The 17,222-nt window shown below is 32.0% G+C and overlaps 1 protein-coding gene across 1 annotated transcript in view; it reads left to right on the forward strand.

The window, feature by feature from the left end:
• LOC129971535 (ninein-like protein) overlaps positions 1-17,222 on the forward strand; it is a 77,327-nt gene that overhangs the window by 45,841 nt on the left and 14,264 nt on the right. Inside the window, exon 8 of the mRNA XM_056085402.1 lies at positions 15,962-16,101. Within this exon, the coding sequence (XP_055941377.1) occupies positions 15,962-16,101 (140 nt within the window). The remainder of the gene's footprint in view (positions 1-15,961; positions 16,102-17,222) is intronic.

The following is a 17,222-nucleotide window of genomic DNA, read 5'->3' on the forward strand; positions in this document are numbered from 1 at the left end:
AATTTATCATAATCTCATTAATCGAAGATGAGATTGGTAAGAGTTGATATAAGAAAAAAAAGAAATAAGAACAAATTTACACAAATAAATGGGCCAACAAAAACTTATATTTCTTAAATAAGGGTATCGATGAGCAAAAGCAATGGGGTAATTCTCATTTTCTCATGATAAAACTCGACTTATTTACTCAAGTCGTGATAGTAAAGAATCTGGTAAGACGCCTTCCTTCCGATTCATTGAGTACAAAATTCGATATAGACCTACAATTTAATCAAAACGCCAAATTTTCTTTGCTTAAGTTTGGGAGTTTTTGAATTATTTCGCTTATATTCCCTCGAATTAACCATAGATGGTCAACTCATTATTAGATTCTTTCAAAATGTGACGCATGGTGATAATTCTGATGATAAAAGTTAGTTCTAATTTTCATCTATATCTAACATTTTATGTTTTAGAGCCATCATGTTCAAATGAATAAAGATGGAAAAATTCCCCCTCCCCCTTATTGGGCAGAAATTGGCGATTTCGGTGTTAATATCGCCTGTGAAATTTCATCCCATTGCATTTTTTTTTAATTATCATATTCGCTAAGAGACATAATTTAAAAAAATATTTTTTCTTCCGAAGTTGGGAAAGTGTGGATTTATCGAAATCTCAAGTCATTTTTTTTTTTTTTTTTTTGTACAGTTACAATAATTTTCCTTTGTTTTTTCCTAGTTAATTTTTACAGTAATTTTGCTAATTTATTTTTAACAAATTTATATGGTGATTAATTTTTTCAAATCAGCTAACAATTAAAGGTCTGTATTGCAGAGATGCCGGTTTAAATAAATTTATAAATTGCATCCTTTGCTAAAAGAGAATCGAATATCTCTTTTGCTTATTCACTCAGAAATATAATAAAAATTCCGAAACATAAAATGTTTCGCAACCAATGACATAAGGCAAGTGTATTTCTTCAAAGTAAGTACATAAAATCTGAAAACATTATGCAAAAATGAAATTCCTAATTCATTAAAACTGATAAAATGCTTGGAGGAAAGAATATTAATTAACAATATTGTCGTGATACAAGAAAAATCTATCTTAAAAATGTGTAGGAAGCTAATGTCTTGATTTTTTTAAAGCTTGAGGAAAATACGCATTGTGCAATTGAAAATATGTCCCTACATCCAATTCAATTTTGGAAGATGAGGATGTATGACAGAGCAGTTTTTAGTGATAAATGATACTTTTAAGCACTGAAATCTTCATGAATTTTTAAACAAACGAACGTGAGTCTCAGCTTAACGGTTTTCATATTTATCGCGAAGAAGTCTCCTTGCTAACTGCAGCTTCGCTCTGAGGGTCAGTGGGTTTTTTTCTCCTCTCGACTTCTGTAATATTAACACTGTTTGGCGAGTTGATAGAAATCTATATTTCCGCATCGAGTCACATAGGAAATACCAAATATTGAAAGTGAATCGCATGTTGTAAAGGTGCGACTGACCATAACACATATGCAACTCATTTTTGTGCTTTTTAGTATTCTGAAGAAAATTGCAATAGCATTTTTACCTCAACCTGTAGAACATTTTGAACTGAAATTGGATGCACGTTTATATGTTTGGTTGTTATTGTGGTCTGAAGGCTACATATCAAATTTCAATCCTCTAAGTCGTTGCATTTTTCAGTAATTTAATTCATATATGATTGTATGCACAGACAGACTGTCAAAGCATAAACGGATTGGATACAAAATTTGACACACATCTACTTTTTAGGTAATAAAACCATGTGCTTATTTTTTTTTTTTTTTTTTTGTATCATCGTAATTGAAGACACATACTAGTTTTTCCGTTGATAAATTTAACCAAAAATTTGGTGGGAGGCTTTTATTTTGACATAAAAGATACTTATTGGATTTTATCCTTCCAGAGCGTTACATTCTTTAGTTACGGAAACATTTACAGACCGGCATGCATAATCCCCACAAATATGTTTATCGGACTCATGGAAATCTGAAATTTCAAAATTCATCTAATTCTCGTGATAATTTTTTTGGATAATTACAATACTTTTTCTTTGTACGTTTCATACACGAGAAAGTAAAGTAGCTAGACTTTTTGGTCCGTTTAAAAATTAAAAGATAGAGGGATGTGGATTAATCGAGACCTAAAGTACGCGATTGATTTGAAATTAATTCCTGTGATTCATAAAGATGGCCACCTTTTTCGTAGTCCTGAATTCATTTGTAGGTTTTCTTTCCCATTCAGATAAAGAGGATGTATGGCTTCTGTAGGATCTTATCGCTCTCAGTGAGTCGTCTTTAATGGATTTCAAAACTAGCATGTGCGTGCAACCTTCAAAATTATTTTTATTACTATCGGGAGCCTAGTAATTACAAAACGATGATCGGACTTGAGCTTGTGGTAATTCTAAAATTGTGACAGTTATAAAACACAGAAACATTTTCAGATTTGTGCTGCTTTCTTTACTCGATAAGCATCTTTGCTCTTTTGGGCAAAGGCGTTATAATAGCAGATGAATATGCAAGACGGTTTTTGACATTATCGACTATATAAATCTCAAACAGTTCTGCACTTCAGTCTGTAGCCTAATCCTCTACATCCTGTAAACACCTACAACCTGTAAACACTTACAGTAAAACACCTGTAAAGCACTTTGTTTTGCTCGAAAAACCCGTATGTTTGTATTGGTAAAAGCTACGAAGGATACTTTGATGGCCTTACTTATTTGTTTCTGGAATGCTCTCCGCTCCGATGAATAATTCATATACATATTGTTCATCAATGCTTCTTTACAATGTACTTCCTCGTCAGTTAAATTGTTGGTTCAAAATCCGAATCCATTAATGATTCCTCACATATATGGGCCTAGTGCACGTTAAGCAGGACGCCAGGGCTCGGGCATTTAGCCGCTGGTGTGGTGTGGAAATTCTGAGAAGAAAATATCCGATTAGATGTATCTGATCAATAGCCTTTGTGTTAATTCAAAACTAGGTATTTAATATAAATACAATTTAATTTCTCTTATGCGATGTATAAGAAGAAAAGTAATTATAATCGTGAAGAAAGTCCAGTTCAGTTTGATAAATCTCCTCATTTTTGACGTGTGATCGTCCGAAAAGCACATTTTTGGAATTTTCTCTGGCTGTTGATTTTCAAAGAGGATAGACACATTCAGCTGGTCGGATAGAATTTTGTATCTTATTTTTACATCGAATTAATAAATTTTTCTAAGTTTTGAACAAAACCCTACGGCAAGAAATCTGTCTGTCTAGGTTTATGTGAAGAAGGCAATTAAGAAGCGTTGGAGTTATGTAAATAAAACTTTTACACACTTTTATCACCATAATTGTAGATACATGTCAAATTTTGAATCAAATACATATGTAGACTGAACATATGCTTGCAGTTATCTTGTTAATAAATTTGAGCTCTAGTTGCCCTGTAAAAATACGTTATGACTGTGGAGCGAAACATTAATCTATTTTTTGATTAACACTTTACAATTTTACAAATACAAAATTAAAGAATATGGGAGCTTAGTAATTAAAAAATGCAGCGATTTAGTGAAATAAAATTTGATACCTGGTCCTGTAGAAAAATTGTGGATCTATTTAAAATATTATTTATAATCGTTCGAAAGAAGACATCCAAAATGTATGCCATTTGGTCTGTTTTTCACCAGCACAAAAGACAAAATCTGCCTCATTGCGTCACCTTATGTAAAAGTTGGAAGGGAGACATTTGTGTGGTTGTATCGTGTCCGATGGATGGGAAAGGCTATTTATTCTCTCGAAATGTATTCATTTAAATGTCCATTTAAATTAACCAGGCGAATATAGAATGCATGATACTCGCTCGCTTGTTGTGTCAATAATGGGTTTCAGCGGCATCTGCTTGTTGTCCCCAAAGAAATGATTTACAGCTCTTGAAAGAGTATGAATGTATCAGTTATAAAATTTCTATAAATACATTGAACAAGCTTCATGGACATTTGTGAAACCTGTCAGAATAATTTATTACAGTTGCCGCTCTTTCTTTAGACACGACTATGTTCCTCATGTAACGAAAAGGAAATTGGTTAATGTCTTAAAAATGGAGGAAAATGATAAAACCTTAAAAACAGGCCCGAGTTAATTTTGATGTAATTTTTTAAAACAAATGTCTACATGATTTTGTATTAGCTAACACCATAAGATTTTTTAAGATCTTAAATATAACACCAGATTTTCTGCACAAAGACGTGACAGAGTGGAAAGAAGATGAATCCTTAAAGCGGAGTAATGATTCAATAAGAGTAGTAAATGATTTTACAGAACGTGGAGTGTCACTAATGAAAAGTACAACAAACTTCACACAAAAGACGAAGAGCGAACACAATACACTTTGTTAGTAGTAAAAAAATTTAGAAACAAATATAAATAGACTTTTTAAAAAAATTTACTTTTATGTCTTAAAAGTAAGTATATAAACAAACTGTACTTTTAATTTCATATGTTTCTTTAATGTGTGACAATTTGAAATTCTTTTAGAGTGTTATGAAATAAAATATAACTTAACTAATAAAATATAACTTAAGTAAAAAAATATAACTTAACTAATAAAATATAACTTAAGTAAAAAAATATAACTTAACCCTTTGGCTACATTTGACGTATCAGTACGTTATGTATTTGTTTGGGCAAAGACGCGCATGACGTTTTGATACGTCATGGAATCTACCGCTCTTACTTGCCCACAAAATTAAATATGCACCAAGTGCAAAAAATTTGTCAAAAAAATATGCACCCAAAGGTGGTTTAGTTCTGATTTTTCCAGAAATACAAAACTTTCAGTTTTGGTTGCGACCCATAAAACTTATTCATTGAAAATTTGGATAACCCATTGAAAATTTGCAAATTTTTTTTTTTTTTTTTTTTTTTTTTTTTTTTTTTTTTTTTTACTCTCATGTTAGAATCCCCTATAAGTATATTTCTGATTTGGTTTTTCATCTCTCAATTCAAACCTTTACTCCACGAAATATATTTTCTTAAGATTTTTCTTTCAAATACTGTAATAATTTCTTTATATTTCTGTCTCTTTTTATTTTCATGCATGATGATGAAAATTAATAAAAAGTGGTATAGTATAATTCGAGGATTAAAAATAATAGTAATTCTTAAATTTTTCACATATTGACTTTTTATTCTTTTTTAATTTCTCCTAAACGAAATTTTCATCTCGAAATATGATGATGCTCCATGTACCTGAAAAACACGATTTTTAGAATAATGTCTGTGAACATAACTCAAAATTGGTACTAGCAACAAGCATGAAATTTGAAGTGGTATTTTTTTACTATTGTATATTGGTATCCAATTTCGGACATGATCCATCTGTAAAATTATTATTTTTTTCCCTCCGCCAATGTCAGTATGAACACAATAATTCAAAAACAGAAGTAGTTAGATGAATGAAATTTAGTATTAAGATTTATCATAAGAATTATAAACCTGAATCAAATTCATTTCCTTACTCTGAAGCACAACACGCTCCATTGTATTAATTTGAGAGCACTCCGTTTGACCACATTCTAGTAATCGCTCTTTCAACTTTTCTGTTATCAAATTTTGTACTCACAAGACATTTTGCTGAGCAGCGTGAACCCTTTAACTAAATCCAATTTTCAAATGCCATCTGAACTTGATAGCCGTCGGTAATGATTGATGATGCTTGATAATGAGAATGTTTTTCTTGTGTGACGGAACCTGGCCGTCTCTCTCTCTCTTTTGAATGCGATTCATTTCCAAATTCGCTTCGCTGAGCATGGAGCAAGAAAGACAATGCGAAGTTCAAATAGTTGCCCCTCATTAGTATGAATTCATGGCTCAGCCAAGAAATGAAAAAGGCATCTTTTGAACTATTGTTAAGAAGGATCGTTAATCTTAATAATCTGCACAGGTTTGTTTTATCTTCGCCTTCAACTGGTGAGACATTTGCCAGACTGAAGTAAAATGAGATTCATCACTCTGGCATGAACCGAACGAATTTCTCAAGTTGAAGATTAAAGTTCCGTTTTGTTTGTGCATCTTAATATACAACTGCAAATCAAACGCTTCTAAATGGATAAAATTTGTTAATTTTTTTCACCCTAACACAATGGAACTTCACTTAACGAGCATAATATTTTTCCGAATCTTATTTGTTATGTGAAACACCCGTTAAGGAGAACGATTTTTTTTTCTCCATAGGAATCCATTTAAAATAGGACAATGCAATGAAAAAATATTCACACAAAATTATAATAATGCAATTATTATTTACAATGCATGCCTTTTTTGTTTGCTTTTTTTTTGCAAGAAAATTTCCTAAAGACCTTTATATTTGGCCTACGCTTCCATATTCGACGAAATCGGAACACAACATCATCCTTAAGTGAATTTTTAGTTCGCATAACAACTGCCTAAAGCCACGTTCCGCCGATATGTGGCCTTACAGATTTGGTCATAAATCTGCCTACTAATCCATTGTATGACTATTCTCGCCTGTGGATGTCGGTCCGGAGTTTCCTGCAAATTGTCGGTAAACTGAACAGACATTAAAAAAAAAAAAAAAAAACGGAAAATTACAAGAGAGGGGAAAGTGTGCCTGTCTGCAGACGCGCACAGGTCGTTGGAACGGGGCTTAATCAGGCTAATGTTTCTCAACATACAATGCAGTAATTTCCCATGCTTTCAGCATTTCCTTTATTTTATTGGAAGAACTTTGCTCTGCCCCTTCTATTATTTATTCTTCTCCTGACCAAACTCTTTCGCAGCTGTTTGCTGTGATACAGCTCCATAAATTTTGTAATTTTGACTATGTTCTTCCTTTAGCTCATCAACGCTATTGCTATCTTCCTCTACCCCGTAATCTAGACCGGGGACAAAATCTCGTCAGCTCCATAGAGACTTGGCGTCGCTTTCGGCAATGCTATACGGCCGAAATTTCTTTCTTGTAAATATACGGGTTCTCTTCAAACAAACGCACTACACAGACTGATTCAGACCATTTAAGCATGTGACGCCACGGTGTTTCCTCACTACTCGTTGACATTAAGCACGTGATTTTGTCTTCAAATGTTTAGGTATGTATAAATTTTGGACAAAAGCGCAAATAAGTGAAGTTTTGTTTGTGGTCTTGTCACCGGTATCAAATTTCGGGTCCTCTTGATCCAAAAGAATCTAAAATGCATCCTCGGTTTTCTTCACTGTACTTTGAAGCATACAGTGCATTGGATGCATTATTATATGAGAAATTCGTAGGAAGGACATTCTTGCTGATTTATTTTCTTCACTTTTATTGCAACAATCGTTTGAAAATCAAAAACCATAGTATACCAAATATCTAATGGAACTCCTAACGTCCTGCAATTTCAGTTCATCTTATTTTGCTTATTCTTCTCTTAACTTCCTGTTTTTTATAAAATATCTCACTTGAATAATGAAATCCATAATGTCTTCAGAAGAAACATGAACGGAAAAAGTATCGATTGCTGGATTACTTCTATATACAAATCAGAGAGAGTGGAGATCTCTCCCCTTTTTACAAAAAAATAAAACTTTTCGTTCTCCATTTTGATTAGAACGAGACGGAAATCGAGATAAAAATCCTTCCCCTCCCTGCTCTGTTGTAAACTCCCCCCCCCCCCAGATTGTCGCTGTCATTAGGCAGTTTTCCCGTCTTCAAAATCTCAACTCTGAATGATGCCTTTTCGTGTAAAAAGAATCTTTTTTTACCAATGTGCATATATAGAAATGGGTGTTTCTTTTCTGAACCCTTCCTCCCCCCCCCCTCCCCATATTTCGCAAGGTTACTTTGCCATCATAGAGAAGTTGCGAGAGTTCAAGCATTTGTTGAGCCGTTGATGTGTATTTTTCAGTTTATAACTTGCCACTAGGATAGCAACTCAAATATATAACATTTCTCTCCTTTTGTTTATTCATAGTTTGAATGTGTTGATGTTTCTTTTTTTCGTGTTCGTTTAAAGATTGGGCGTATTCTTATTTTGTCCTTTGAATGTAATTTGATGCAATTAAGAATTTAAATATTTTCTGGACAATTTTTGTAAATTGTTTTAATTATATTCATAAAATTTTTAAATAATAACAAAACAATCAAATTTTCTTGATGAAGGGACGTTTTCTTTCGCGAGATTGTTTCCAAAAATCACCCCAAGTGAAGTTTGTTATTGTCTATAGCTATTCTACCTCAAAGAATAAATTTTGGAAAGAACATGTGATAAGAAATGTCATAAAATAACTTGACTTTGCATTCGTATAGGTTTAATTACATCAGTTTATATTTTAATTAATTAATCTTCCTATCATAAATCTCCATTTGCAAATTTCCCTTTACTTTTTCTTGTATGAAATGTACTGTCATTAGCTAGACAAATTGATTTTTTCATTTAAACAAAAAAACATCAGAATTGATCAATAGAAAAGATGTAATGTTCCCTAAGATGATGCGAGATCTTACACAAGTTTGGTAACTCGCCAAAACTTTTTACAGCTTTTATGGGATATACTGCCTCGCCCACTGTATTCTCCAGATCTGGCTCCTTCTGATTATTATTTGGCCCGGTCATGGCAAAATTTTTTAGATGGCAAAATCTTTACTTCAAATGAGGAGGTCAAAAATCACTTAGATCTGTTTTTTGCCAGCAAAGAACAAACATTTTATGAGCCTGGAATCATACTACTGCCAGAAAGTTGGCAAAATGTATTGGACCAGAATGGACGATATACAATTCAATTAAATATTTATTCTCTATAAGAAAAACATCTTTCATTTTCATTATTATTTAAAATGAAATTGCTTTTCGAACAACCTAATATTATGGCAACAAGTTAAGAAAGCATCTGGGCATCCGTCTCAAAAACCATTTTGAATTTATACGATAATGGTCAACTTGTTTTGTCCCTTAAAAATATTGCAAAGTCTATTGCAACAGCCTTATCGAGTACATCCAGCAGCAAGAATCTATGTTTAAAAATTGCAAACAGGAAAATTAAAAATATATATTTAAATAAATAAACTTTAATACTTTAATAATACTTTAAAAATATATATATATAAATAAATAAACTTTTAAACCTACGACCACATATGGATATATGGAATTTTAAAGACTTGCATAATTTTAACTTGAGGTATAATTTTCCCATTTTTATTCAGAACTTCTTAAAAATTTGTAAATTTCATGTCTGACTGGATTTTGAATTACCGAACGTTTATATCCAAGAAGAAGGAGTCCCTCAGTGGAGTGTTGTAAGCGTCACACTTTTTACTATTGAAATTGAATTTTAATAGTAAAAATTGAATTGAATTTTAAACCATAAAATCTCTTACTCTGGTAAGAGATTTTATGCGTTGATGATTTATATATATCTTATGCAGAAGATGACTGGCGTCTTACCCAGCATCAAAATCAAATGTCTGTGGACAACATCTAAAATTGATCAGCTAAAAATGGTTTTAAATTTTCTACGACAAAGATTGCAAATGTACATTTTTTTGTCAAAAGACTAAATTTCACCTAGATCCTGAACTCCGCCTTGAAAGTTAAAAGAATTCCATTTGTCAACGAAATTAGTTTTCTTGGTATAATATTTGATAAAAAATTATCGTTTCTTCCCCATATAAAGACGCTTAAGAAGAAAATGAACAAGTTCTGAATATTCTGTATATTTTATCAACAACAAGCTGGGGATCAAATCATTCATCTATGATGAGAATTAATCGATCTGTAATTCTTCCAATATTAGGCTGGAATTTGCTCTTCAAAAATTGGACCTAGTACATCCTACAGCTCTTAGGCTATGCCGTGATACCTTTAGAGCATAGCCATTTGAAAGTTTACACCTTTATTCTTGTGAGCTTGAATAAAATATGAGAATAAATGTTATATTATCATTATTTTAAGATTTGCATCAAATTCACATCACCCATTTCATAACTTCAAGCGTCGTCCTTCAGTTCTCCGCTTACTAAACGCCAGAAGATTCTAGTAGAAGGGAAACTTTTTCTTTCAGAATTTAATTTAAGCCACATATCTATCACTTCCCAACTTTTGAACAAATTTCTTCTATGGAATATTAGTAGTTTTTATCACTTGAATCCATTTGAAGATTTCTCTAAATCTTATACAATAGATGTGATATACCAGAAAATATTATCTTAATAGCGGTCTTATTATCATAATTTTTATCCCTGTTTATACTAACGGATCTAAATACACAACGGAAACATCATTTGCTGTTGTGTTGTTTCCAAATAAAATTTACCGTTTTAAACTTCACTCATCATGCTTAGGGATTGCAATACCGGACCAAAATTTCAATACCAGTATTCGGTATTTTTTAAATCTTAATATCGGTATTAGAAATTTTAGAAGAAGGAAGAAAACAAGGTGTTTCTTTGTTTTATTTGCCAGTTTTATAAGAGAGTGTAAATATCACAAAAAATATGTAACTTATAAATTATAACAGTATATAAAGCATCACAAAAAAGTAAAAGAACAACTTAATTATTTAAATCACAAAAAAAGTGTAAATATCACTATTCAGTCTGTAGTACTATTACACATTTTTGAAATGTGATATTAAAAAACATAATGCATCAATTGTACTGTCATTAAGCCTGGAAAGTAATTTTGTGTAAAAATTACCAGCTGTCGAAAATGCTCTTTCAGCATCTACGCTAATTGGTGATACTGTTAGCAATACGCGATATATTTTTTCCAAGTATTTACCTCTAAATCCCTCATCTTCAAATAAATCAATTTCTCGTCGGATGGTTTTGGATATAGCTGATTTCTGTATTGTATTTTCTTTCGTTGAATTTTTTTTTTTATTTATTAATAATTCTAATTTTTGTTCAAGAGACAATTTCTTGTCACTATCGACATTAGTGTCATCATAATCTTCGATGACTGAACCGAATTCTTCTGAATGTAATTGTAAAAAATTGTAAGAAAATTTACTCTAAACTTAATCAGAATAAACTTTGAATTGATTATTTTCTTTTCTTCTTTTTCATTTTCATTTTTAAAATCATTATAATTATGTAAATACCATAAGACATTTTCTATTTTGGTATGCCTTTTTTCTGTGCGATTTTTCAATGTAATATATAATTCTTCAGATAGTAATGTGTGCTGTTCTTTCATGATTGCAACATGAAATTTATTGTTGCATTAGCTGTTAATAAATTAAAATCTCTCCTCTACAGTCAGTTTTATTGGAAGTAGAGCTGGTATAGTTCTCGATCTTAAGTCGAATTCACTAACTGAAAAATTAATTTACAGGTTTAAGTCGATTATTGCTTTTTTGGATTGGATTTCTAAATTTCAAATATCGTTCCATCATTAGGAGTAAACTGTTCCAACGTGTCTTAGAATCTATTATTAATATATATTCTGTTTTATTTTCAGTTAGTATATATTTTTGTAATATGGCATTTTTTGTAGGGGAAAGTTTAAATATCTTAACAATTTTTCGAACTTTATAAATTATAGGAAGCAATTCTTGATAGGTTAATATTTCATCCTCATTAGCAATATCTTCTTCAACAATTACATTGTCATTATCTTCATTGTCAATATCACTCTCACTCTCTTCAAAGTTGGAATCCAAAGTTTCTATATCCACAGTATTTGGATTCTTCTGTCCTTTATTTTTTTGGTATAATACATCTATTGCTCTTAATTGAATTCCACGAGCATAGCGTAATTGCTGATTTGCACCAATCAACTTTCCAACTTTTTTCATAACTGTTGCTCCATTAGTCGTTATAGATACAATATCTTCTTTCAGGGATAATCCATGTTTCGCTAATTTTGATTTAAGCAATTAATTAAGCCATTAATTAGCTAACTAGTTTCGCCCGTTAGGAAGACATAAAAACAAAAACGTATGCTATTTTGCTATGTTGGCAATCCCTGAACATATAGTTAAGACAATTTTAAAAATTTCTAGTAAATACTGAAAACCGGTATTTAAACTTGTAAATACCGGTATTACAAAATTGTAAAATGGTTCAAAATACCGGTATTCGGTATACCGGTATTGCAATCCCTAATCAGGGGCGAAGTATCTTATAGTAACTATGGCAACAAAATGCTATTAAGAAACCGTATGGGATTTGCGCTGAAATTCTTCATGATCATATAAAATGGTATTCGGTACCGGTATTCGGTATACCGGTATTGCAATCCCTAATCATGCTCAATTTTTACTGCAGAAATCTCTGCAGTTGTGACTGCAATGGAAGAAATTTTAAATTGGCCTTCTGGATGTTACGCGTATACAATGATTCTTCGACCGTTTTGCAATCATTGAAGTCTCAAAGTCATCCGTCAGAGAATTATAATTTTAAATATTTATGAAGTCTTCATGCTCGAGGTTTTATAATTTTATTTAGTTGCATACCATCACATGTTGGTATAGATAAAAATGAGCAAGATGACAAAGCCTCTACAACTGCTACCGTTCTTTTTACAACAATTCTTGTTTGCGAGCTTAAAAAATATTTTAAGAATCTAAACTGGAGACACATTATAATTCTGAAACGATTAATAAACTTCATTCAGTTAAGCCTTTGAAACAGGACTAGAGTTCATTTAATAATAGAAAAAGAGACATTCCCCTGCGTATTGGTCATGCGCGATACGGACATCGTCATTTATTAGTAGAAGAGCAGCCTCCTTTGTGACTACACTATAATTGCACTGCAACTGTCCTGCGTATTCTTATAGAATGTCCATTGTTCCATTCGCAACGATTGCATTCCTTCCATAAAACTCCAGATTCTCTCTCTACACCAATTGGCACTATCACTATACCACACTCTAACCTTTTAAAGTTTTTAGAAACTATTGAATTTTATGCTCAAATTTAAACCAATTTTATTTTTTACCATTTTGTTTTTATTACTGTTACAGTTTCCTTTTGATAGTTCCTTTCCTTTTTCTTTGATCATATCAGAATAAGAATTTAATCTTAAACGAAAGAAATAGGGCATCTTATCTGGCGCAGTATAGCCAAAGAATGACTTTTGTCTCAATAAACAAAATACATGGCCAATGATAAAAATTCTTCTTGTTGATAATAGTGCTATTCAAATTTTTTCATTATGTTATGAACCAGCTTCGATATTAAATACCCTATTCATGCCAAATGCGTGAAAAAGCACTGGTCAAAAGACTACAGTGTTTTCTCTTTATATTGACTATTCGTATTTAGTTCTTAATGAAATTTACTACCAAATTTTATCATCTTCGACATCAACTGCAAATGTTTTAAAATTTGAATAGCTTTTAATACCATCACATGTCTACACATCCATCCATCTTTTGCTTGATGCAGTAAGCCAAGTGCGATTCTTCTGCTGATAAATTTCCCATTCAATCCCTCCCCCCCCCCCCACACTATTCTAGTAAATTATAAATACTACTTTTTTTTTTCTACTACTATTTTACTTTTCGACGAATAAAAAGTACTTATTTAGGGGATAAAAACAAGAAATTGTATTTAACTTGAACCATGCCGGTGAATTTACTAAGTAAATTTTATCATACTTTTTGAGAGTACGTCGATGTAATGAACTTCTCGATTCTTCTTTAAAAGGACGAACATAGTGAATAAATTGCTGTAATGAAGTCTGAAATAAAAATAACTGATAACATTATTATGTTTTTGCTTTTTGTATACGAATTATATAAAGAAAAGAAAGAAAAAAAGAAACCATCAGAAAATACCACCTTGAGTTTTTGATGATTTTTCTCATTTCAGATGTTTCGAAAGACACATTTTTAGAATTATATTTATCTGATTGTGAATAGAATCATTGAAAAAAAGTGAGGTTCAAATTTATGTGTCATCCATTGATATATTGTATTAACATATGTGTTTATTCATGTAAATGTGTATGAGATTCGATATATGATCTTGTAAGCAAATTATTATTAAATTATGGTATCAATAGAAGGAGTGGAAGTAACCTTGCAATTTGTTCTTCGTAGTACAGTTTCCTGCACTGTACTACGAAGTGCAAATTGAGCTATGTTGTATTAGTACAGGAGAGGAGGAACACTCCCCTTGATTTTTATTCTATCTTTAAAATAACACTTAGAAATCGCTGCATTGCGCGCATCACAGAAGAAGGGAATCGATGAGTCCATCGCGTATTTCATTCCTTTCAGAGGTGTGAGCCGCCATCCGTTTAATGCGTGCGTTTAAAACAAAAGACTGAATCTTACGAAGGAGATTAAAAACAGAATTCAAAAGATTTAGTTAATTAAGAATCTCTCCTGCGCACGCACGATTCTCACTTTCTCCGAATCAGTTGGTGGAATATTTTATGCCCTTCCGAGCATCCATCAAACAAGAGCGCATATTTAGAGCAGATCAATTAAGGTGAGCCAACATTTACAGGGATGGGATGAAGGGGCTTCTTGTCCTGAACACATCACCGAAGTCATCGAAACTGAAGAGAATGTTACGTGCGCAAATGAAATTAGAGGCTGAATGATTGTGGGCAAGATTTCTTCCTAAGTTAAGGATTGTTTTAAACGATAAAAGCAGAATGCTAAGAATTTTATTAGAATATGAACGGATCGCACGATGTTGCGGCTCTAGACAAGAAAGAAAAGCTCATTACCTCACAGAGACCAGAGATGGACCATTGGGAATTCAAGTCCTGGTATCTCATCCCGGCATCCAAAACTTGATTTTTTTTTTTTTCGATTTTGATTTAATCTTTATAAAAAGAGTTATTGCAAATTTTGACGACTTGAAATAAAAAGAAAGCATTTAATTTAAAGTCATTAAAGTAAAAAAAAAAAAAAAAAAAAAACCCTCGGTTTTAGCCTAAAGACATCCTGAAGCTTATTTTCCGCTGACTTTAATTATTACGGGTTATTCTCTGACGGCTTAGAATGATAAAATCTTAATTGTTTTTGAGAGCATGGGTGTTTTTCTCTTTCCTATCTCATTACTGTTAAGATTCAACGGAGTGTCATTTCAGTATAATAAAAAAATCGTGCATATTTTATTTTTCATGCGTATTTACAATTCTGTGTGTTCTGTTGATTGTGAACATATGAAATATTTCCCCAAAATAGTGATATAAAAGTAAAATTTGGGTAATTTTTAACACTTTTGTAAATTAAACTCCCAATGTATTTCTAAGCAATGTACTCCCAATCTAAACAGCATTTAACTTTAAACATCTGTTATAACATTTATAAAGTTAATAGAAGTTGTTACCGTCATTAAAAAAAAATCACCTATTTAGATTTAAGTTTCAAAGTTAAAATGCTGAGGGAATTATTTGAAGGTTGCCTTTATTTCTTAAAACCATATATATTTGTTTTTGTTTATTTCTTTCTATACGAGTTATTTGTCTGAATTTCGTAAAGCATTTCAACAATTTAACGATGTTTTTTTTTCTTCCCCGGATTATATTTTAGTGATATTTTAAAAGCTTCGAAAGTCTTAAGGCAACGTGGTATCATAAATTATTTTTTATTATTAAAGTAGATAACTTTGAATTGTTGCTCTAGATAACCAAGGGGACGGACACACTTCAGTATGTAAATAATCTAGTTAAATAAACTTCAAATTGAAATAGAGGAATACAAATATTATATAGACTTTTAACCACTAAATGTAATTAAGATTTGAAGAATTAAAATTCTCCAAAAAAAAAAAGAAAGGTTTTGTTAAAAATCAGCACATTATCACATTATGTATTCAAGATGTTGATAAATATATATGCAGCAAAGTAAAACTGAAATTTTCAGTAACGCATGGAATTAATTAAAACTTAAGTATCTTGTACTTGTTAAAACTTACATAACTAAAACGTCTTTAGATATCTTGCCATTTAATAATATAAATGCTTCAGATGCTTCTTCGTCCTTTTACTAGGAGCTGGGTTTCAACACAAACCTGAAGATAAACCTCTCGGACCTGACGACTGTGCTGGAAGAAATTATCTGCAATGTCCTGAAGCGTCCCGTCCTACAGTTAGCTTTTGTTACCTATCAAAATGAGCTACAATACCTTAGGTACGTTTCTTTTTTTGTCTTTTTTTTTTTTTTTTTTATGTATTCTTTCCATAAGGCAAAGGTTCGCCCGAAGGCACAGGGTAGACTACCGTACCGACGATGTATCAAGTGCGTGCATAGGTTAAAAAAGAAGTGAAGGTGAGGACTGAAAACCAGTTTTCAATGTATTACTTCTACAGCCCTGTGTCCGACGAAACGTGCGCGTTTGGAAATAGGCACACTTTCCCCTCTCTTGTGGTTTTCCGGAGTTTTTTTTTATGTCTGTTCAGTTTACCGACAATTTGCAGGAAACTCTAGACTGACGTCTGACAAGCGAGACTCTAGACTGACAAGCGAGGGTGATCCTATAATGGGTCAGTTGGCAGATTTAAGACCATATCCGTAAGGCCACAGCGGCTTAAGCATGTGCAGCTAACGGAAAGCATTCAGTACAAAAATGTTTTTTGTTATATTGAGGCGATAATGTGCTTAATTTGAATAATCTTGAATCCTCAATCGTGAAAATGTTATGGAGAAATGAAATTTTCAAAGCCACACCTGACTTTAACACAAACTTGCTTTGAGTCGGATGGTCCATATATGAACATAACCAAGATTTGCATCCTCCTCTTGACATAATTGTTCAACTTGTTTGTGCTGCAGTTTTAAACAGTTAAAATCAAGGTAATAAAATTTTGAAAGGCTTAAGGTAAATCAAAAGCCCCTGTGACTCGAAAGTCAAAGTAGCAATGTTTTTATGTTTAAATTTATAGTGTTGACAAAAAGGGTGGAATTTAAAGAACGAGAAACAAACCAACTTATCACACAAATGTGTAAATTTATATAAATTTTGATTGCAGTTATGAGGATCCGTGATCGAAAAACATATGAAGAATTTTTCCTTTTCAGAAGTATAGATAGCTTTCCTATAAGGAATCTACTTAAATGCTGTTAACTTTCAAGACAAAATAACTAGACTTAAAATGTGGCGAATTCCTCAGATTATCTCCAGACCGTTTTTCGCAATCAACTGTTGGCTGTGAAACACCAAATTATACAAAATCTAACCTTCCACTGAAAGTTTTATTTGCTTTTCATCAAGGAAATATGACTGTGGCTTCATGAGGGGTTGGGAAGCTCAA

Source organism: Argiope bruennichi, chromosome 6 (genome assembly GCF_947563725.1).
Source record: "Argiope bruennichi chromosome 6, qqArgBrue1.1, whole genome shotgun sequence".
NCBI classification, from domain to species: Eukaryota; Metazoa; Arthropoda; class Arachnida; order Araneae; family Araneidae; genus Argiope; species Argiope bruennichi.